This window comes from Strigops habroptila, chromosome 6 (assembly GCF_004027225.2).
Source record: "Strigops habroptila isolate Jane chromosome 6, bStrHab1.2.pri, whole genome shotgun sequence".
Taxonomy (NCBI): domain Eukaryota; kingdom Metazoa; phylum Chordata; class Aves; order Psittaciformes; family Psittacidae; genus Strigops; species Strigops habroptila.
Window position 1 is genome coordinate 56,897,782 of NC_044282.2, and position 24,533 is coordinate 56,922,314.

The 24,533-nt window shown below is 38.9% G+C and overlaps 1 protein-coding gene across 2 annotated transcripts in view; it reads right to left on the reverse strand.

Moving 5' to 3' along the window:
* Positions 1–24,533, reverse strand: part of CD2AP (CD2 associated protein) — an 82,658-nt gene that overhangs the window by 26,551 nt on the left and 31,574 nt on the right. For both annotated transcript variants that reach the window (XM_030490066.1, XM_030490067.1), the window contains exons 3-7: positions 16,277–16,430; positions 12,713–12,813; positions 8,148–8,268; positions 5,409–5,593; positions 1,668–1,773 (exon numbers count right to left, since the gene is read on the reverse strand). In XM_030490066.1, the coding sequence (XP_030345926.1) occupies positions 1,668–1,773; positions 5,409–5,593; positions 8,148–8,268; positions 12,713–12,813; positions 16,277–16,430 (667 nt within the window). The remainder of the gene's footprint in view (positions 1–1,667; positions 1,774–5,408; positions 5,594–8,147; positions 8,269–12,712; positions 12,814–16,276; positions 16,431–24,533) is intronic.

The window sequence follows — 24,533 nt, forward strand, 5'->3', positions numbered from 1 at the left end:
CCACACCACAAAATAAGCCACACTAGTCTAAACGCTTTGGAGATGTCTGTTTATTTGCTAATGTGCTGAACATAATAATTTATTTTAAACTCACTCTCTCAAAACTGAGGATTATATACATAAACTATAGTATAGTCTATATTGAAATAAAAACACTAAGGAAGAAATCCAAAGTTTCTTCAAAAGGTTGTAAGATGTTCTTAAATGGTGTATCTACTGATGTTCTCCTACAGCATCTATTGCTATCATATTTAAGTTCCTCTCTGATGTATTCTTTCTCTGGGGACCAGACACTCAGCATAGCTACTAGATTAGTCTAATTTCTGTGGTTTTAGCTAAATACTGAATGATCAGTACCAAACGTTCAGATTTGTTAGGGAGAGTTATGTGAATTTTTATGCAAAGTTTCAGACAAGTCAAATATCCCAGTGCTCAGGGCTGCACATTGTCTTGTTGGCACTTACAGCAATAGCACTGGAATGGTTTAAAAGCAAGATCTCAAGATTATCCCAAATTTGATGTTTAGAGAAGATTTCAAAGTTGCAAGTTAGCAGAAACTTCCATCAAATCATTTGTATCATACACAAACTTTTGATATATGCTTTGTAACGGCAAAACATAAATCACACTATAGCTATCCAATTCAGCAAAGCCAAAATATGACTAGAACAGCATAGATACCCTATACACTGCTAAAGCTACAGATAACCAGGGCTCTGATGAATGAACCTGCCTTTTCAAGCGCCCTTTTGCACTATATTACACAACTCCTGAACACAACTAATTATTTGTTGCAATTTTCTTATTTCTGCAAATTACGCGTTCCATCTAGACAACCCACTTACACCAAAATAAGGTATTTCCACATAAAACAAAAATATACTTGAAATTATAATACAGAAGTCAAAAAAAAAAAAAAAAAAAGAAAAGAGTCTGCTCTGGAACCAGGCAAATTGAGCTGTCTACATATCATATAATTGAAGTTAATTTTTTATATGGCTTTGGCACTCCCAAAAGGTGTTTTGGGGTGGCTTAAAAATATCCCTTTATTTAAAACTATGCAGTTTGGTAGTTAAATGAAGTCATAAATTCTTGGAGATAATAACAAAAATAAAAAAAGTTTTTATAAACAGAATCACAATGGAACTGGGTTATCTAAGGAACAGACTTCAACAAAACATCAACACCAGCTTTCTGATGCAAGCAACTTCACAGTTTGACAGTTATGAAAGCATACTTGCAACTCCACAGTAAATCCTAAGCCTAGAAAGTAACTTCTATAATTTAGTGACAGAAACTGAGTTAAGGGACTGCTCCATAGCAACAGATTTTCAGCATTCCATCTAAACACTAAAAGCTAGGCAGACAGTAAGTCTGAGCAGATCAAGATAGCAAATTAATGCAAAGGGACTGCTCTAATAAAACTTCATACCCCAGCTTGATTTTGTTCTGGGAGACAACCCTACAAATATTTTGATTCATTTTCCACAGAAATGCAAGTAAAAATTCCTTTAGACTCTTTTGCATTTGCAGAACTCCTGAAAGGTACAGAACATTATGTTTTTGAGTATACTAGATTTTCATGTAAGACTAACACAAAAAATTTGACAACCAAACATTTCTCTAGAGAAAACTACTAAGTAATAGATGTAAATTTCCAGCCTTACCAGGTTTACTTTCAGCTTCTGCTTTTGTTACTTCTGACGAGTTTTCAGTTTTTGTTGTACTGGGAAAATGAATTAGCTTTGTTCCAGGGGGATGGTTAGGTAATGGCTGTATAAATGAAAGAGAACTTTGTTAGCAAAAATTCTTTATGAGGGTTTGCTCTCCCCCCCCCTTTTTTTTCATTAGGCTACAAAACATACTCAGGTTTTCATTAGCTGGCATGATGCAGATGACCATCTGCAAGAGATTCAATGAGCTTTCCATTAAGTACTTCACTTTACTGTAGTTACTTCATTAGAGGTACAGCGATTAGAATTTTGTCTACTGATTAAAGATAAAGCACAGCTTTTAAACTGGAAGCCAATCTCAGGACATTGCCAAGTATACTTTTGCAACTGAATTTCAGCAGTTCCAAGTGTTACTCTTCCATTAGCTTGAAAATTGCCTCCTTCAGCACAGAATAGAAGCACTTATTTAACAGCTCTACTGAAAGTAACTCACTGACCACGCTTACTGTGGAATAAAGCAACAATATTCAGTAGCCATACACCAGCTCAGTTGAAAAGGCAAACAGTTTTTAACTATTCAGACAAAAGTAAAATCACATGAAAATCCATCCTAGCTTCCCTTCACTCTTAGCAATTCATACAGAACAGGTAAGTGTCACTAGAAATTACTCCTGAACCAAAGTAACAGAAAGGCATTGCAACCAGTAACAAGTTTCAGAGTTAACCTCTAACCAAAATAATTGTTCTAATGGGGATTTTTCCCCCACCCAGGAGACTTACTGAGCTGCCAGGAAGATTCAGACAGCTTCAGCTGCATCCACTTCTTCACAGCCTTGTGAGCTACAAACACGGAATATGATCTTATAGTCAGTACTTACCTGAGCAGCCCTAATGGCGTTACTGATGTGAAAATTCCCATTGCCTTTAGTTACTCTGTTCATTTTCATTTATGGTTAAACTTTGCAGACTTGCTACTCCAAAAGAAACTAGATTTACTCCTTAAAACCAGATAATGCCTGTGCACTGCTGTTTGGTACCTCTGACATACCACAAAGGAAGCCACAGTCACTCTGGATGTTCTTGGCGTACATACGCAATTTAACTTGCTCCAGAATGCTATATGAAGCAAGCACTAAAATAATCCACCTATGAGATTAAACAAGTCCAACATAGAAATAGTTCTCTGCATTTTCCTCTTCTAAAATGGGATGCAATTAGAAGTATGAGAGGAAGTTTAGGCAGGCAGGGTATAAATAGCCTGAGGCCAGGCAGGATGCTGGGACCAGCTGAAACTCCCTCTTGCAGGACCATGTGTACTCTTGAGCACTTCAGATACATCAGAGCTCAGCCTTACTGTGCTGAACAGTCTCTGAATTCCCCAGGTTAAAAAAAGCCCTCTCTATAGTTTCATGATGACAGCTTTTTTCCTTACTGGCTTAAAGACTGAGAATAGCCTTCCAGCATCCCTCTATCTAGCTCCAAAGTGAGTTGAGCACAAATCCAATGAAGTCATCCAAGACCTTCATGAAGTCATCCAAGACCAATTACCTCCCTAGGGCTCTCTATGCTGTTCTGTAAGTCTGTCCACCTTTGGGATGACCTTGGCAACAAGAGTAAGTCAAATATTAAGTGCTAAACTCAACTGGTTATTTCATTGTCTTTAAGTTATGCAAAACTGCTTTTGCACTTCATTTCCCTCTTGCTGAGAGATGGCCTATAACAACTTCCCAGGCATGCCAACCAACAACAGAGCAACAACATATTTCAGTGCTTATACACAGTCAAATAACACAATTCAAAATGTCTGAGCAGACTTCATATTAATTGAAAATACTTTAGTTAGGCTCTTTATAGTCCCAAGTTACAAAGTAGAAAGCAGGGAAACATGCTTTTGAATGACCAATCTCGTGACAAGAAAGCAAATTGAAACCTGGGTCCTGAAAGCCTAGTCTAAACATTCACGAGGAGATGTGGTGATCCCACAGAATCCTGCTGCAAGGTACAAAGCCTGGCGAGAACTGAAGAAAATCACTGTGCCTTCATAGAATCATAGAATGGTTTGGGTTGGACCTTAAAGATCATCCAGTTCCAACCCCCATGCCATGGGCAGGGACACCTTCCACTAGACCAGGTTGCTCCAAGCCCCATCCAACCTGGCCTTGAACACTGCCAGGGATGGGGCAGCCACAGCTTCTCTGGGCAACCTGTGCCAGTGTCTCATCATCCTTATAGTACAGAATTTCTTCCTTGTGTCCAACCTAAACCTACCCTCCTTCAATTTAAAACCATTGTCTCTTCTCCTGTCACTACAGACCTTGGTAAAAAGCCTCTCTCTGAAAGGACTCAAGAAGATCTCCCCAGAGCCTTCTCCTCTTGAAGCTGAACACCACCTTCCTTAGGAGATAACATTCCCTGAGCCTTAAATAGAAGGCAACACACTTGTAACTTTCATTTTCTAAATCATCTGATGTTTTGACAGGATAAGAAACAGAGGACACACACCATGTCTACAGGTGGATGAGCACTGCTCTTCATACTGCTACCAATGGAAAATACATTCAAGGAAGTCTCTACCCTCTTCCTAGGGACTCACGCCACCTTTTGCCCTACACCATTACAATTATTTCCATGGCAGCGGAGGAAAGCAAATCAGTCAGCAAACAGCATTAATGAGCATAACCCACAGACGCACACAAAAAAAAAAAAAAAAAAAAAAAAAAATTGTAAATTGTTCAAGGTTTTAAAAGCTTTCTTTCACTGACCACCTGAGTAAAAACTGAAACACTGGATTGTCTCCACTGCCTTTAATTTATTAAGAGCTAAAAACCCATATAGAAGCTTTTGGCATAAACAATGCATAAGTTCAAGATAAAGGACTGTGTATCGCTGTTGTGCTTCCAAGGGATAACAGTGATCTCAGATCCAGACCAAAATAAAACTCAAACTAAAGCAATTCCACTATTGTCACATTATCTCCTCTCTCCTAAGCTTTAAGTTAAATATAAAGAATAAAAGTGCCTTTTTTCCCCCCCCCACTCACAAAAAAGGAGGAAAAGAGTATGCAAAAATGACAGAACAGCGTTTTTCAGGCTTACACAATCACCAGTTCATGTAGCTCATTAACATAAGACACCACCAAAGCCAAAAGCTTGGCAGCATTTACTGAAGGACATTTACATTGGTAATTGATGGTTGACATCTAGAACACCAATCTCAATATCCACCAAAAATGGGTGGGCAGGCGGGATGGGACCAAAAAAACCAAAAAAACCCCAAGAAAAAATAAAAATTCCTTGTTTTAAAGGCCAAGATTAACTTGTATAGAAAGACTTAACAGTCTTGTCCTAGACCACATACAAAGTTTGTTACAAGAGACCTCCTATTGTAGATGCATTCGAGAAGTTATTGTGTCTTACATCATAAATCTTTGAAATGACAATTTTATATCAGCTTTGTTTTCCCCTTTCTGATATTTCAAATACTAGGATACTTGAACAGATATTTTGGAATCAATGTTAAATATAACTTACTATAAAATAAGTTTGAGGGGGTTTGTTTTGTTTTCTAGGCAAGAGCACCATGTGAATATGGTCTGGTTATGGAACAACATTGACAAAATTTAAAATGGTCAGTGTATTCAGCAGCTGTAAGATACTTCATCTTCAGATCCAAGTCTTCCAAGTTATTTTCATACGAACCCCCCCCAAAAAAAACCCAATATGAGTCACTACAAACCTTATCTTGCTTTTTATCTTCTGATTCATTACTGGATAATCTTGTCTTCAGTTTCACTGAGCCTTCTTTAAAGATATCTCCAAACCCAACACCTCGGACTTTCTTTGGTTGTGCTGGTCCAGATGCAGGTTCAGTCCCATTTCCTGGGGAGGCCACAGGTGAGGTAGGACCACTGAAAACAGACTCTGAAAGAAATAAAAAAAAAAAAAAAAAAAAAAAAAAAGTTGGTTTAAGATTGGAAATTATTTGCTATTCTTGGGAAAAAAAAAAAAGTGGGAATAATATAGCCGAGTGCACTGCTCTTGCTAAACATCTTCTTGAGGAGCATTATTGTAGCTGTAATACCTCACATTTGTTCCTGTTGTATATTTAACTTAAGAGCATTTGAAATGACACCAATATTGCACTAAACACTCTGGGCTACTAAGTCATTAGATTGCTCATATTGCTTGCTATTTCAATTATTACTCAGGCTCCACAGCCTGTTAACATCAATGTTTTCCATTAGTTTTATGAAACACTGCTTACGCATTCTCTAAAGACGAAGTTTTAGTCCAACATTTAAAAGCTTGTCATTTGCACAACTATAGCTGCTGAAAGTGATAATCGATAAAGGTCCATAATGAGTCCTACCATGTTTCAGCAGCCACAGGGGGAAAACCAGTGTGTTTCAGCAACAGAATGATGCCTTTTTGGGCATCAAAGTGAAATTTTCCTTTTGCTCAAAATGCAGTATCAAAATTACCTGAAAAGTTTCTTGCAAATTTAAATAGCTTTTTAACCTGGTAACACCTAAAACTTATTTTAAAGGAGTTCAGCATTCATATTAGATACAGTTGGCTGAGATAAATACTTGTGTTATCTACCAGTGATAAAGGATTCTTTAAATCTTTCAGTCGTAAGGGACAACGTTTGTCCACCCTTGAAAAATGTAGTTAAAGAAATGTTAATTTAGGTGTTAGGAGCTTTTAAGACCTCCTCCCACCACCACCACTCACCTTTTTTTCCCTTTTTTTTTTTTTTTTTTTTTTGGTTGGTTGGTTTTTATTATTTTTTCCTTTTCTTTTAACTTTTAAGTTGCAATCAAATCTGTTCAAACCTACAGTATTCTGGTACAGCTAGTATTTCCACATGCAGAATGCCAAGAAATGGTAATGTAAAAATAGAGAGCTTTTAGAAACCAAATTCAAAATAGCCTCCACATCTTTTAGCTTTTCAGTTAAGGTCTTTTCAGTGTCTGCGTGTCTGGAAGTTGCAACAAAGATTAAAGCCTCTTCCCCCCACCATAAACTTGTGGGGTTTTCATACTACTGTGAAGTTACATGGCTCTTGACTTCAGTATCTCACTTTTTGTCTATTGAGTTACTACTCACTTAGTTATATCCTTCTTAGATATCTAAAAGGATAGCTAGATATTTCACTGATGCGAAAAGGTTGCACTTTTGGAAGACCATAGCTCAGTGAATGGGACATTTACTATTTCCTAGGGGTAAGGAGAGAACTAGCAGATACTTGAGATCCTGATTGTGAACATACTGAACATTAAATATAACCTCTGGGGGTGTGAGGGGCTGAAAATCATAACTTGTTAGTTAGTGGCAGAAAATACAATTACTTCAAATTACTGTTCTGTCCCACTGATCTCAGTATTCAGGAATTAAGACCAACACATGCCCATTTGTAAATTCATCTCTCCAGACCCCACTAAATTCAGGGAACTTGACCTCCAAGGAGGCAGCCGCTGAGCTATTTGGGACTGCTCAAGTCAAACAGCTCTTGTTTTATGCTTCTGCAATTATTTCCACAATTTTGGGGAAAAAAAAAAAAAAAAAAAAAAATTCCAAGCCAGACTTTTCTTCTCTATCTCTGAGCAAACCCTTGTTAGAAACAATCAATACTGAACATCTTGTAAATGAGAGTGTGCATTACTAAAAGAAAAAAAAAAAAAAAAATCACTTTTCTCCTTGAACATACACAGCTGTCTTCAAGCATCGATTAACTTGCATTAAGATGTTGTCCCCAAAAAACACTTCCATTCTAGCAGTATCATATCACAAGTCCCCAGCCTTCAAACAGGTCTTCATAGACAATGCCTCTAAGGTGCAGTTTCAAGGGAACAAGTAACTGCCTGTAAAGCATGCACCTGCCTGGCACCATTCAGCACTCACAGACTGTCTGCTTCTGCCCAAGCTGTACAGCCATAGCCACAAATGAATGACTGAATGTAAACACAACCTTAAAAACATTTTATTGTTAGATTAAAACAGTGAAAAACCAGGGCCCCCTTCTCAGGATTCTTTTTAAGTTGAATCGGAACAGTACAGAGCGCCTCCATTCAAGTTTTAATTCTCAACTGACACAGTTAAACACTTAAGTTCTGTGTTAGAGTACTCATGTCTGTGAGAATAAGACTGAGAAAAGCTATTAAATGGAAAAATAATTTTATACCCAATACTAAAAAAAGCTCAACTCTGAATATGATTGAATTTTGAGTAGTGATAAAATGCAGAATACACATTTGCAAGATCAAGACCTTAACTGCAATTTTATTAAAAGCACATTGGGAGCAGGACACGTATCTTCACAGCTAGCATTGATATTTTCTAGAATTACATTAAATACTTCCCATTCTTAGGAAGCTTGAATTCTTTACAACTTTTGTTGTAATATAACCATAACACTCCAAATTATACCTGAGATCTAAAATGACTTTGCTAAGGGTTTACAAGAGAATACCACCTGTGTCATCCAGAGAGTCCTGTGTTTCTCCATCATCCGCCACTTCCAATTCTTTCACAAAGTTTGAAGGAAACAACCCTGTCCTGCCATTTAGTGTTCCACTCCACCAGCCTTCTTCTACCTGTGTAGAAATATTTTGTACATTACTAATAAAGCAAAAGGCAATTCTTATCAATTCCACCTATGCTTCATTTATAAAACTCTACAAACAACTTTGGGGAAGTTCAAATGACCATGATTTCTCTTTAAAGAAGCCTCCCAAAGATGTAGAAAAAATAGGCAAGAAGAAGAGCAAGAAAACAGTTTACTGTCACTTCAGCAATGATCCTGAAACATGAGACTAGCCACTGCCAGTTAATCCAGAACAGCAGCAAGATGTCCATCAACTTTCTCAAAGTAAGACAATAACAGGCATTACACATTTAAGAAGAAAATATTGAACTGTTTAAGAAATAAAAGATGCAACTTTTAACCTGGCTTTCTGAGGAAATTTTTATGGATTCTTGTTGTCCATCTGTCTTTTCCTCTGCATGCTCTAGTTTCTACCCAGTGCTACTCCCATTGGCCTCATACCCATTAAACAGCTTCAAACAATTTTGATCAAAAGACACAAGTTTCAAAGATAAAATTCACACAGATAATGTTGGATAGAACAGAGAAAAGTCCTTCAAGACATCACAGAGTAATGGAAAACTAAGCTGTCCATTGCTTCTAACAAGAGGCAACTGGCTGAATAGCACATGCCTGACTCTAGTTGAGTCAGAAGGCACAGACACTTTCCCATCAGAGCTGGCCAGCTGCGGATGGTAGCTGAGGTGCACCAGGACGGAGGTCTGCTGAATGCCCAATTTTGTTGGCTTTCCTATTCACAAAACCACTCATTTTTGCACTGGAAAGAAACCTGTTCAGGAATTAGGGAACATAATGACTCCAGTGCTCAGTTATGTGCTTGGATTCCTGGTGTGTCATTTACACTGCAATGCCTAAATTTAATGGAACATTTATGAGGAATACCCCACGGTTCAAAGCAGAACACACAACATCTGGGCATACATAGGTGACAGTGTAAAACAGGGCCAGAAAACTGAGTAAGAATTGTGCTTTTCAAATTTATGAAAAATTTTCAAGGTGTCTTAAATAAATCAAACGTATTTGCCCAATGAGCACTATTTAAAAACTATAATTAACATACATTTTCAAAATATTTCATTTGATTGCTATTTCAGGGCTGGAAAGCTGTTTTTAGACAAGAAAGGAAAGCAACAGGAGGAAAAACAAACAAGGCAAACAGCAGTTGTTTACATTATCTTTTTTTAGCCTTGTTTAGTAGGTCACTAGGTCTGACACACAGGCACAGTTTTTAAACGTCAGCCTACCTCCAGGCGAGCAGAATGCATGCAAAACCTGGCAGCTACAGAGACAAGACACACAGGTAATGAAAAGACCACTGTTACTTTTAAAGACTTTCTGATGCTCAGATATTGCTTAGCTGTGGATGGTTCAAATTCAAAGTCTGGTCCTCTGAAACAAATTTTAAGCATAGATTACTTACAAGTGCTGACCTGGCTCCAGCACCTCGTGTTTCACATAACATATTACAGAAAACTAAAATTCAAATGTCTTGACTCACCCATACTACACCTGAGAGCCATGAGAAAGGGACTTTTAATGCTTACAATACAGAAAGCGACTGGAGCATCCATTTATTCTTCTGCCAAGAAATAAGTTCAGCAAAGCACTTTACAGACTAGCAAGGCAAAGCGATGCCAATTCAGAGAGCGTCAGTAATAAAACAACAATTTCTTGAGAGTACTTGCTTTAGCCTCCTCACCACTTTTAAAAAAACCTGACTATATACAAACTGTGTTACCAGAAAAGCTATCGTCATTAAAATATAGGTTTAAAAAGTTCTACATGCTTTGCTGGAGAACATCTCTGCATCTGTCATCTGTGTTGTTAGGGCCCAATTTCACAACTTGTATCTTCCATTTCAAAATCTTACCACATTATACAATTTCCACAAGAGGGAGTTACAGCTTTGGTACACACATCAGTACGTTTTCTGAATGTGAATTCTACCAACTTATTTCTGTAAGATAATGAAAACTCAGACTTCTAAACAAAAGTGGAATAAAAAAAAAAAGCTGAAACAAGAAGTTCTGTAGAACTCCACTAATGGAGTCATGTGAATTTCGATTATGCTTGATAACACAGCATGCAAATACTACAAAAATAAAACTGCTATTTAGTGCCGCATCTGACACAAGTGGGGGGAAAATATGAAGGAGAAACAAAGATGTTACAGCAATGATACATTTATCACATGTACTTTGTGCATGTAATTTGCACTTAAAACCCACGTTCTGTAAACAAAACCCCTTGTGGATTCAGCCAGCACAGAGCACAAGAGCCTTCTTCCCTAACAGCTACTTCTAATCCTTGCAGCCTGCTCTCTTCAATATTAGCCGTTTATTCTGAATCCATCTCTCTCCACTTTTGATTTCACAATCAGTAGTGTCAGGTGTAACTACTCAATTTATGAAAACAATTTCAAGGGCTAAATACTCAATCATTCTCAGGTATGCCCCATCCCTGGCAGCGTTCAAGGCCAGGTTGGATGGGGCTTTGACCAACCTGGTCTCATGGAAGGTGTCCCTGACTGTGGCAGGGGGATTGGCACTAGATGGTCTTTAACCAACGCAAACCATTCTGTGATTCTGTAACTGGTAGAGCAGCTACCCTTGCAGAGCTGATTTTACCTTATTTTGCCTGTTTAAAAAAATGACCAAATGATCTTTGCCTGATGTAACACTTACGAGTTACCTACATATATATAAATTGCATCTTTTACATATAAATGGAAGTGAATCATCTCACAGTAGTGAAGACAAGATACCCAAGACAAGGCGTCCAAGCATACTGCGCAACCAATAGAATGTATCTTCTACCATTTTTTCCATGTCTGGTCGATCAGTATACAGTTTTATGAAGCAGACCTAAGCTACACCTGTCAGGTCTATTCTACATCATCATAAAAACAGCATGCAAACAGCATAAAAACTACAAGTTAGCTACAATATTTTTTTCTACCTGGTAGCATTTGGGAAAAAAAATACAAGAATAAAATAAACCCCATGTTTCCTTAAGAAACCAGATGAGGAAATGCTTTGATCTTTTTATTCTGTTTGGCTACTTGGTCATCTCTATTGCACCACACTGAACACCCCTCCCAAAATAATTCCAGATGTTGACACGTGTGACCTGAAACAGCAGGTTCCACAACAGCTTACTGCACATGCTGCCTCTCATAAACGCTTCCGTTGGACCATCTGAAGTCATGACTGCTGTGTACAGGCACTATTCACAAATTAAACTGGTGAGGTTATCCAGGAGCACTCCGTTACAAAACATCCACTCACAAAGGTCCTTATGAAACTGTGATTTTAGTGAGCGGGTTTTACAAGTCACTTACTCTGTTTATTCAATTCTGTAAACCATTAGTGCAAATGCATCTAAAGGCATAACTTCTTCCTTGTTAGGAGAATGGAAAAGTCCTTCCTGGCAACTGTCAGGATCTTAAAGAATTAGTACTCTCTTTAAAAGAGGTCATGCATGTGAAAAACAGAGTCTCATAAAGCTACTTACACAGCACCCCCAGACACATGGCCAGAAAGAAATCTCTTTCCTCAGACTCACAGGAAGGTAGTAAGAAGAGATGGCACAGTGAAAATCAGAGCATGCCATGCAGAAGTTTTCCACCTAGTTCTGAAAAGGTTCCTTCCACAATCACTCTGGTCTCTTCCACAGGCTCCCTGACAGATTTCGCTCTTGTGAGAGGCATTCTTCCCACATATTCAAAGCTTCCCACAATACAAGTTGCTATTAAATGGAACAGATGCCGAGAAAGAACGTAGGTTGGAAAAGAAACCCACACACTAAACCCCTACTCAAATGCAGAGGGCCATTGCCATTATAGTCTGAACATCAAGACATATCTTTAATTGTATTTCTTACCCAGTGAAAAAGGAAGGCAATAGAAATAATAACATGTTGTTGAGTGCATTTGTATGCTCTATATTTTTGTGCAAGTGGCTGATGTATATTGTATTACAGATATAGACTTCTGTGCTGAATACTGTTACTATATTAGTTCAAAGCTTCAGTGAGTTTGCAAGAAAGCATGTGACTGGAAAAATCAGGTCAAATAACATTTTTCACCTAAACTGAGTTAGAGTATGTCAACTTAAAGGCCACTGGTCAAACAGTTTTAGCATAAGCATCCTAAAAAACAGGATCACAGACAGGGCCAAAGAACCGTAAAAGTCTTCCGAAAAAGGAATCTGTGTAACAGATCATAATTTATTGCTGTGATGATCAAATGTTTCTCCTAACATCTAGCATTCATTGATTTAGGATTAGAACCTGAAAGAACTCCTGAACTCAGCTTCAAAAACACTACTTCCCATGTTATTCTTCTAACATCCTTGTAATTCATTTAATCAGACAAAGAAACAATTTGAGTTTTGGCCATATAAAGAGACTATCAGCTCTGTAAAACAGCTTACCTCTTCAATGATGTCAATCACATCCCCGAGCTTGAGTTCCAGCTCATCCTCATTCTGTGGGACATATTCGAAGAGCACTTTACACTGCCGCTTCTTGGACCCTGAGCCAAAGGAAATGGCAAAAGTAAGAACTCTTGCAAGGGAAAACTAGTTTTCTTCAGCTCCTGAGGATGACATCTGACCAGAAGACTCACAAACCAACCTGCAAAGCTATGCAGATTTTGCTGTTGGTTTTCCAGTTTGCCTGTGTCACTTTAGGCTAGCAAGCTGTATCTTAGAACTTGGAAATCACGGCGCTTCACAGACTGCCAATTACAAACTAACGCTGCACTGCCAATTACAAACATGCTATAGAAAACATGTTGACACAAGCAAGTCAGATAAACCCCCACTACAATGATTTTTCAAGCTGTTTCCTGAGCATAATCTGCAGGAATGACAACCACTGCCAGTTGCAGTGTTAGCACCTGCTTGGAAGAAATGTGCAACTTCGAGTCTCCAGTCTTAAGTAATCCTGAAAGAAGTAACACATTTTGTTCTGCACAACAGAGAAATGCCAACAGCCTTTCTGTCCTCTAACAAAGACTTTGCTAACTACAGCTCTGAGGTAATGCTAACATTTGCTTGGCTCATATTTCAAAATCCAAACTCATTTTTATCTGCCAATGCAAAACCTCTCCCTTTTCTCAGTACCAGTATGGAGTTGAGAAATTCAACCTAAGCTTCAACTAGCAGTGTCTGACAAAGGCAAAATTAAAATATAGTGCAGTCTTTAGATGTTTACCACGTAACATTAAAGCTTTGCAGGCAGTAAAAAGACACAGTGACATTCCAAGAGGGGAGAGCATTGAAGTGGCTTCCAACAGTCCTTCCAGCCAGAGTGGTGTGAACCTACAATTGCCCAATTACTCTGCACATATCCTGGAGCAATGCTACTGCTGGACTCAGAGAGTTCTCCTTCAAACAAGCAGCCATGCCTTCAGACCTTTTCCACAACAGAGCAGCCAGCACACTTTTGAAGGCAATTGTCATCCTGAGCTATGACCCACACAGGATCCCTAAACTCCTTACAAATAAATCTGAAACAGTTTAAGCAAATATATGAAACAAATGCTTGAAGTGGTAAAGCTTCAGCTTGTAGAAGCTCTACAGTTTCCATACTCTTTTATACTTTGCAATCCTTCCACACTCAAGCTTCAGCAATTAAGATTAGCTGGGTAAAAACATTTCAGAACACAGATACTGCCTCCAAGATTGTTCCTTGTCTTATAGCAGCGTTCAAAGTCCAAAGTCATTTAGAAGACCACCTTACCCAGCATCCTCAGTACAAAATACACCAGGCATCTGAATAATATTCAGCATCTAAAATTTCTGAGAGAGGGCTCACCAAATCAAGAATTTTCTACATGCTGGTATATGGTCTGTGCTCTAAAGAGCATAAAAGGCGCAGGAAGCAAATAAACCAGAAGAATGAAGCTCTATGGGTTATTTCTAATAACACGTAATTGCCCACCTAATATACCCTTCTTTTAACTCCACTGAAACTCATACATCAGCCCAGAAGGATTGTTAGGTTAACAGTAATTGCAATAAACGGTTCACTGGCCTTTACTACCTCCTACAGCGCTTTCAGAGCTCCTTCTTTGTATGAGATTAACTGATACCAGAGAAAAAGGCAAATTAAAAAGTCATGGCCATTTGGTATAAATTTGATCTCAGCATTCCTTTTCATATTGTAATTCTATCTACATGGGGAAGAGGGGGAGGAAAAAAAAACCCCATATACTCATTTCACGTGCAGAGCTCACTCTCACCCGAGGCCTGATTTCAGTGATATGTAATTCAGAAAGTACCGCCTTCCAGTTTTGAAAATTCCTAGACTAACCTAGAAAGCTAGGAAATCTGCAATCTGCTTGGAAAAAAACACTCCAGCTTCACATGGTGCTGCACGACTACTGGGCTGCAAGCCCTCAGGCAATTGTTTCCAAAACAACTTGCCTGGCTTCAGGTTTTATTTGTTTTGTATGGAGTAAACCAAATTCAACCTTTTCTTGATGTAATTTAACACACCTTCTGTATTTTCCTTTCCATGAATAAAGGCAGCCATCTAACTGATAGGAACAGAGCCTGCAGCTTACTACCCACCTGGTATAAAATACCCGAGAGAGCTGCATATGAGAAAAAACACAAGGGATGCCCCAGGCAGAGACAACCTACCTCACTGCACACTGGAAACTTGCTATCGAAGAAGCTTAACTTAGTTGTTAACATTGTAAACCTCATTTCACCAGGTTAGGAACCAGAAACAGGAAGACAACAAAGCACTGGGAACCTTTTCAAGGGAGCAAATGACTGCCCAGGCACAGAGCAAACAGGATCTGCAGGAGCTGTTTGAACAGTCTTCCAGGAAAGAGGGAACAGCAAGTAAAATGGAAATGCAGAGACTGTCATCGTGCCAAGTAAACAGTTGTGTGCTTAAAGGAAGGTACTTGAACACTGTTTTCTTCTGGGAGAATGAGACTAGCCAGAGAACTGCAGAGTTTGAGACCCAAGTTGTACCTACTACCCTGGCCACAGCCACCAGCACAAGACATGCTATATATGACATCATTCTAGGGTTTCAGAGACAAGCAGAATGAGTAGGCAACCTCGGAACTAGTATCAGATCATCTTCCTAGAATCACAGAATCCTAGTTGTAAGGACCTATAAGGATCATGTTGATTCCCTTTCAGAGCCTGGAGGCATTAATCTGGGAACAGCATTAATCTTTCAGGACAGATTTTTAAAAGCCTGCTGATGCAAACATCTAACAGGCACTTATGTGCTATTGCAAATATGCATATAGAGGTCAGAGTCACTAAAAGTGATTTTTAAGGTAATATCCTTAGTTGTCTAGAAGATGGTTTCAACAGATTTGTAAATCTCATGGTCCCATTTCAGGGCTTTAAATGACAACTAGTGGTTCTTCTCCTTTTATGGGCAAAACTTCAAAGCATAAACATACCAGAAACAGTAAGTTCTGAATTCTTTCTTTTAAAAAAAGAAAGTTTAAATCATAAACGCCTGCAATCCCTTGTAAGAGAGAGGAAGCCAGAGTAATTTAAAGCAGTGTCTCTTATAAGAGTGCCCAAATACAAATCACAGGTCAATTTTCTGGATGCAGGGAACACTAAGAGGAACCTGAACTGCAGAATGTTTCCTTGTCACAAAGCCCTGAATTCCCAGCAGAACTTTTATGTTTAAAAGAAATGTCCACAGGAAGATTTTTGATTATCATGAAGAGGCCTGCAGTTCTCATTCAGGTACCTGACACAATACAAGCAGGGCTCACATGAAGTTACAGCTCAAGTCTCTGGAATGTAGAAAGGACTAAATCCTGTTCCCAGAAAAATTCATCCTTATTGCTGCTGTTGAGAAGTACATGTAAGTTCCTCCTATGTCTCTAGTTTTCCATATAACCTTAAAACTAAGTCAGTCATTAAAAAATTCATGTTTATTTAAAAAAAAAAAAAAAATGCACATCAGCAGCTTACACAATTGAAGGAATTGGAAAGACTACATACTCTTCTTGAAGCTTTTCGATGGGGGATGAGGCTGAAATCCTCCTGCAGGAAGCCCATAGGTGCTCATACGCTGCACAAGACTGGCTACGTTGCCAGATTTCTCCCTTCTGACTGGTACGGCATCATCCTTGGGTTCTACATCCTTCTTAACTTCCTGAAACAAGAGATTTAAAAGACTGAGAGGCCATTGAAATTACCTAAAGGGTCAGTGTTTTTAGACAGGCACTGCATAGGCTAACAGATTTCAGGTACTTACCATCCTGTGTGTACTGATGTATTATACTCAAAAATCATGGCATCCTGCAACTAAACATACTAAAGGCCTTAATAAACTTAACTGTTCCATACAATCGTATTAGTAAACAAGTAAGCTAATGTGCTGAGAAAACTGAGAAACAGACAGTATTTTAGCCATCCACTCCAACCCTTGGTAGCTTTGAGCCCAGAAGTCTCTTATTCCAACTCTTCAGTCACAGCTCATATCTGAAAACATTTTTAAAAATATAAATATTACTTCAATGACTTACTAAATAAAATATTTTATTATATAAAACTGTATTAGTTGATCAGCTCCACTTCAGAAAGCTCAAAGGTTTTTGTTACAGAAAAGATGCAATCATACTGCTGAAAGACATGAGTGGAAAAAAGTGAGATACAAGCAGCAGAGTGGGAGGAACTGAGGGGAAAGGTGTAGGAGGAAAGTAACAGACACCATTTTTCTCATAATTGTCTCCCACCTTCCTATCTTTCTAAATTAAGGTGTTAGGATTGGAAGTGAATGTGCTAATCAAGACTAAGAAGCCTAAAAACAAGAAAGCACCAGTTCTTGACAGAAAAGGCACTGTACAAAGCACTTACTCTGCTGCATCAGCTCGTTAAATGAGATTCCACCAGAGAACTGATACTCTGAAAGAAGGAAGTCATCACTTTGCACAAGAAGAAACCCATTAAGTCAGATCAATGGCCCATCTAGAGCGTAACAGCTCCCAGCAGCTGCAATCCCAAACACTCTTTAGAGAGCTAGCCTGCAGCTCAAACCCTCCCACATTCCCAGAGCACCCATAAGGGTTTCATTAAGGAGATACATCCTCTCCTTTCTCCCTTTCAGGTCTGCAGATGAAGCTGCCTAATCCCTTTTTGCACCCACGGTCCAGTGTGCCTCCGCAGCTTCCTTGGGGACAGACACCAGATATTCACTCTCTGCTACTCAAAGAAGCTCCTCTCTCTTATCTGCGTTAAGCTGCCACTTTACTAGTCCCAGTGCATGCTCCCCATCACTGCATTTAGTTTATCACTACCTTCATGGCTGTGTAAACCTTGATCATATCCCCCCTTGGCTCCACCCTCTCACCTGAAGAGTCCCAGCCTTGTGCGGACTCTGAAAACTCAAGTGTGTTACATCCACTGAATCTCATGCTCCTGTGTGCTTAGCAAGACCCTCAAAGCCTATCGGTTTTTCCACTGCAGCATTACAATGTCTTGAGGAAAGCACACACTCATAAGTACTTTGCAGCTTTTTGTGATCCACTTCAGAACAATTCCTGCATCCACCATCAGTAGCCACTGGTTAACAACTCCACTGGTTACTGCAGCTGTAGCTGCAATAAAATATTTAATAATATTTGAAAACAATATTGGCAATGCATATATATGCTTACTAATGTTGTGTGAACATGAGCTTTAAAACAATAAAACCCATGCATTGATGAAATGCCAAAAACATGAGAAAGATTCACCAGAACCTATGTGGTGCTCTCTGGAACATTAACTTATGAGTAACCTGAGTTTTAATGTTCCAGAGAGTACCACATAGGTCCTGGTGTTTTTCAGCTGTCCAGCTGAAAAGCTCAGAGGTCTAGAAGTCTACTGATACTTTCAAACCTACTGCAAACCTCAAGTCAAACAGTCCAAAGCACCTTCCTATTTCCCAAAAGAACAGAGCAAGTAGAACAAGTAAGACTACAGGCAGAACAATCTTTCCTCCCACTCACCTACATTACACAAAGAGGCTTTTCAGGAAACAGGCGAGTAGTTCCTGCTGTTACTCTCCTTCATCTGCAGGACTTCTGCTTGGGAGATCTTAGCTCTGCTGAGATCCCATCCTCCAAGTCAAACCCCACCACCCCCAAACACCAGAAAAGCACAGCATCCTGTCTACCTTCCATTTGAGTAGACATTTTACATTTCAAAGACTTGGTCATTCTCAGTCTTACTGTTGTTTATTGTCCAGTTATTTGCAAGTCTGATAAACCATAAGGAATTACATCTGGCTGCAGCTGAAAAGTTTTCCACCTCCAAAACACCTTTCTAGTTGCCTTACTCAAGAGCACTCTGCTCAACTGAAAAACACATTGGTGCTTGAAAACTTGCCTAGAGTGGTTCTGTCCCTGAATTTTCTAAATTATAATCTTTTGCCATGCAAGTTATACAGCCTCCAAAAGCTTCCAGCTGCTCCAGGAACTAGCGCCTTCCCTAGTTAACAAGTTCCTTAGTCGTGACACTTGATGAGGAGTCAACTTCAGGCTCCTTCCCCAGGTCTGCACTTCACACAAGACTTCAGAAGCAGCTGCTTCAACAACTTTGTGAAAAGCAGAGAGACACAAAAAGGAAATGGGGATGACATACACAGGCAGTCTGCTGAAAAATATCACCTCCCTCTTTTCTTTATTTATTAGAAGAATAAAAAAAATCAAAGCAAAACCACACCTCACACACCACTTCCAGGTGCTAGAACAAGCTGTAAGGTAAACATCACCTTCACCAATAATTTGAAGTAAACAGGCAATACACTTTTAAGTTCAGAGATAATATCAAAGGCAGCAAAGTAATTGACAGGTTACAAACAACAGGGAATGATTTGAGACAAAAGCAAAGACCACTACAAAAGACTGAAGACCAAAAACGGACAGAGAAATGCTTGAGCAAGCATCTTCTTTGCCAGGCTTAAGTCAGTAATCCAAGTAGTGATGGGTAGGAAACTCTCAGAAGCCTAACACAAGACTAGCAATAACAAATTTGAATAGAAAGTATAGATTAAAAAGTAAGATCTAAAATAATTCTGTGAGTAACCTTGCAGTCAGATTTAAAGGCTGAAGATTTACTGATGAAGAATTTCATCAGTAGAAGACAGAATGATCAGACACAGAGAGACTGGTAGCACCAGACTTTATGAAAGTTGAACACTTACATATGCAGTTAAGAGAAACCGTCCTAATCTGAGGCATACAAAAGGAAAGAGGATGCAAGGAAAAGATCAAGGTGACTACAGGAGCAAAGTACAAATCAATCAGATTTACAATGAACAGACCTGGGCAATGGACTGATACCAGCCGTACTTGAATCAGAGGCAACAGTGACATTTTGCTTCCTCTATCAGAAAGCACTCTGACTGTAGCATCACATGAAGGTGCTTTGCAACAAGCGGAGGAAAAACAGCCACACAGGAATCTGCTGCTGCAGCAGCTAGTGACAAATCTAGTTTTGACAAAGAACTATAGAAGAAGGGGTTAGGAAGCAGTGCATGGAAAAGCCAGCAACTGCATTTTCTGTATTAGCCTACTACTCTTTAGAACACCCTTGTAAAGCAAGCACTACTTCCCCCGCTTCTTGTTCAAGAGGAGCTACAGCATTAACTATCCCTCCTCAGGGCATTAAGAACCACATTATAGTCAAACCAAGTTAAAGCAAATTCAGGAATCCCTGATCTCCACACCTGCATGTGGTCCACTATACCACAAACTGTATTCCACATCAGTCCTCAAACAATAAGAAACTGCTCTAAGTTACATTTTCAAAAGCATGTCAGGATCCTCTGACATACATACCCATCACCACTGCCAGCAGCTTCCCCCTGAGCATCATTGTTATGACTCTCCAAGCTTTTGGACACTTCAATATTTTACAAAAGATGTAACTTTTAAACAAGACACCAGTTTGGATCTCTGAAAACTGCCACTAATTGATGCAAATATTAATAAATGCCCCATTAATTATAGAATCACAGAATGGTTTGAGTTGGAAGGGACCTTAAAGATCATCTAGTTCCAACCCCCTGCCATCGGCAGGGACACCTTCCACTCGACCAGGTTGCTCCAAGCCCCTTCCAACCTGACCAACCTGTGCCAGTGTCTCACCAATCCCACAGGGAAGAATTTTTTCCTAATATCTAATCTAAATCTAGCACTTTCAGATTAAAACCATTCCCCCTGTAATAAGAGTCTACAATTAACACCAAATGTTAATAAGAGATTGCAATTCTTACATCTCTGTCCAAACAGCTGGCTTGATTTTCAGTGGTTGGCAAATGACACTGTCCACAGGTCTCATCTCCCAGGTACCACTATAACCAACCTGAACATTCCCAAGGCTCCTATTGATTGGCTTCACAAGTAAGGCATTTTTCTTTCTTTGTTTTTGTTAAGTTTTAAGTCAGTCTCATATATCTAAACTATCACAAAGAGTCTGTGCTGTGACAATACCAACTAAAAACCTCCAGGACACTTCAGCTTGTTCTGAAATGAGGCCACAACCAGCTGCCAGCAAGGAAAGCCAAAATGAAAATCTGACATTAACTGCAGCTGGAAATTTTAATATTTTTATGACGCGAGTCCACTGCAGTTCTTGTCAGTGTTTCCATTAGCAACACAGATTTTATGCATTTATGGCTTGGCAGTAGAAGGTCACTACAGACTGTCTCTTAGCATAAGACACAATCAACTGGGAAGTAACCACCCACTCTTTCTGTTGCAAACTACAGCACTAGCCATAAAGGTTTGAAGTTTTCATAATCTCCACTAGACACATTTCACAACACTTTTGCCGAAATCATTACAGGCTGATATACGAAAATGTGTACAAAAAACCATTGTGGTGATCCTATAGGCATTAAAATTGTTTTAATTGCGCCTGTCACAGTTTAACAATTTCTCAGGGAAATGTATATATTTACGTAGAAAATCTCAAAATCATTGAGATACAGAATTATTCTTCCTTATATGCACACAAAAATTAACATCTACAGCCTCATGGTGCCTTTTAAAATCAACAATTAAGCAGGCGTTCCTGATCTACTTTAAGCTAGCAAGCAAGCAGCCTTTACACCATCAGCTGCTTGCCCACACAACACTCCAGCAGGGATGGCAGGATTCTCCCCACCTCCCTCGCCAGAAGTGAAGATCCCTAAAATCAGCAAGGCAGTGGAGAGAGTGAAAGCAGGTCAGATCACCTGAAAGGACACAAGGAAGAAATGGTGGTAAATACGAAGTCTATTCCTGAATTACAAGGCAGAGCAAAGTTCATTATCCGGCAAGCCTAAATCCTTAGGCTAGATTCCTCAAGCATAAATATTAAGACCTTAGTTGGCATCTCCTCCTATATTGTACCAAGAATAATAATCTTTAGACTTTTTACATTAACTCCACAGTAAATTACGAAACATCAGCTTGTAGAAAAGCAACATGCATTTCTGTTACTGAGTATACTTTAAAGCAAGATCAAGCAGCAGAAAATGCTCTCAATCTCTAAAAGATGTCGAGATGAAGAATACACCGAGGTAAATGTCTGAGCCCCCAAGTATGATCATCTCATCTATTTTCTTCCCCATCAGAACAGCAATAAAGAACCTATGGACTGCCAAATTAAGTTTATGATTCATTTTTCACTGGAAATAAGGCAATCAGAATTGAACTTGTCACTATTTTAGGGGAGAGGAAGGAATTGGAAGCTTATGATAGATCTACAGGCAATAGTTTTGTTTATACAAATGTATCTCTTCCCCTCACTGCCTGCAAAACTAAAAAGCCTGTCACTGAAAAGTAGCACGTGTGTGTGACTATATAAATGCATACAGAAATCTGTACAGCTGCATACAGATGAGAGTCAGCCATAATCTGTTCAAGTGCAGTGAAACACCGTGGTTCCTGGAAGATGAAAATCTTCATGTACCCAATTATTTAAGCACCAGTTACCTCTCACATTTACAGTCTCAGTTATGGCAAGAGATAGGAAGGCAAATGGCAGCTTTAACAGCTCCAGTTTCTTAAATCTAAGATATCCCACGTCTTTCATTTCACCAGTGTCTCCTTCTTGAATAGAAAACGTTTTCTCATCCTCAATGCAGGCACCCACAGAAGCTAAATATTTAATAAAGGCAATGAAAGAAATATTAATAATTTGCAGCTATTCCTTTCTGCCCCATTCCTTTGCCAAACTTGCACGGAACTAAAGGGACAGATCAAGACAATTTATGAACCAAAATAGCTGTGAAGTTCCTGAGCTTTTTCCCTGGAGCATTCAGGAGGTCACAGCAGGTTCCACCTCTCAACAGGAAAGCTCAGCTGAGAGAGGTCACAAGATGACTGATTCCCCAGAGATTTAAACATTATTCTTGAAAATAGAAACAAATCACTTTAAAGATGAAAGTAGTTGCCATCTGAAGAACAGTAACTTGTCTTGGTTTGGAAGACAAATTATCTCCTGGGCAGATTAACATGTGTCAGGGATTGATTTTTTTGGCCTAATTTATGGCCAAAGTAGGGACTCTTTGACAGTAGATCACTGGGTTTATTTTTAAGCGCTGACCCATGCTCAGGCTGAACCAACAGCAAAGCAGCATCATGCCTCATTTTTGCCTCTTCCAAAACTGAAATTGCTTCATATTCTGACTTTTGTATGCTTCAGTCAAAGGCATTTCAGTTTAAGACTAAGGTTACGAAAAAAGCTTCCAGCTAACATCAATCCCCAGCAGTTTTCACAGCAGCTACAGACACATACTGCTATGGGAGCAATTTTGCTGTAGTTCCTCCATACAGCACACCATTCACTCAAAGGCCATTATCAGGTGAGCACGGCTTTGGGAATTCCCCTAAATGCTTCTTATAAGAGTTTAACACAGAGCTATACATTTGTATCTAAAGTTTTTGCATGCTTCAAACATAAGAGTACACAAAGCAAGGATGCAAATTTCTCATAGATAAACTTCGCTGCCATCAAGCAATGCCAGAAGACATCTGTAGACTCTCTGCACAGCACAATTTCATAAATGGTTGGACAAATATTCTCAGAAAGTTGAATTATTAGTATTTGTGCCTGCTGTGGATTCAAATCACAATTTCTAACTTTTTCCCCCCAAGAATAATATAACTAGCTGCAGAAGAACTGACTAAAGCTAGGCTCACACTTCTCAACTTTGCAGACAGAACCCCAGCACTTCCTTCTGTTAAATCACACCCACATCACGTCATTGGTTTCTTGTTAAACAAATTCACCATAAGTTTAACAAGTTACCAATATTTTTACATATATTATGATCTATGCTAAATATAGAATCATTTAGGTTGGAGAAGACCTTTGAGATCATTGAGTCCAACCATAAACCTGACACTGCAAAGTCCACCAAAAGAAGTGATGTGGTGACCAATCATACTGCCTCCGTGCTAGGAACAAAAGCATCATCAGTCAGGCAAGGTATCACTTCTTTCTCACAATGCATAAATACATGGAATAAGTAGAAGCTGTGGGAAGCATTAAAAAAAAAAAAAATTAGTCACTTCAGACTTACAGACTAAACCTTGAGCCATAGAATAAATGTATTACTTGAAGGTGAAGAACAGGCAAACAACTGGACTTTCCTAAATAAGGAGCACAGGGGGAATGTAGAAGCAGGCTTGGAATTTCAGATCTTGATATAAGTTATATATATATGTGTGTGTTTATATATTATACATGTATATATTTTATTTTACATATACGAAAACAAAAATGATTATTTTTTATTGTGGAGAAATGGATACCTGTAAAGCTTGTGCCAAATAACAGTCAAAGATTCTGATCTGGGGTCTGTTAACATTGGCAAAATACAAGAGACCTAGAAATGTGTAGTGGTTTAGCATCCTAAGCAGCTTTTGCCAATGTTGAAAAGACTCTTTCCATCTGCTTTTAACAAGGACCAAAGCCCAGATGCAGAAAAGCACAGTAGTCAGATCACCAGGCCTACCAACAGTGGAGCAAAGCATCCTAAATTAACAGGAGTAACTAAAGGAAGGACAGAGGTTTACATCAGTGTTTCCCAACCATTTAATTAAGAAAAAAGTCTTAAAATACTTCTAAAAATAATACCTAAGTATTTGATGGTGCTGCCACATTCACAGCCAGATAAAAACCATTTTAAAATGTTAATTGCATTTCTTTTCTGTTCTAATTGCTTATACCTATGAAAATTTAATTAGATTTCTTGTAATTGTTTTATAGACTAGCAGTT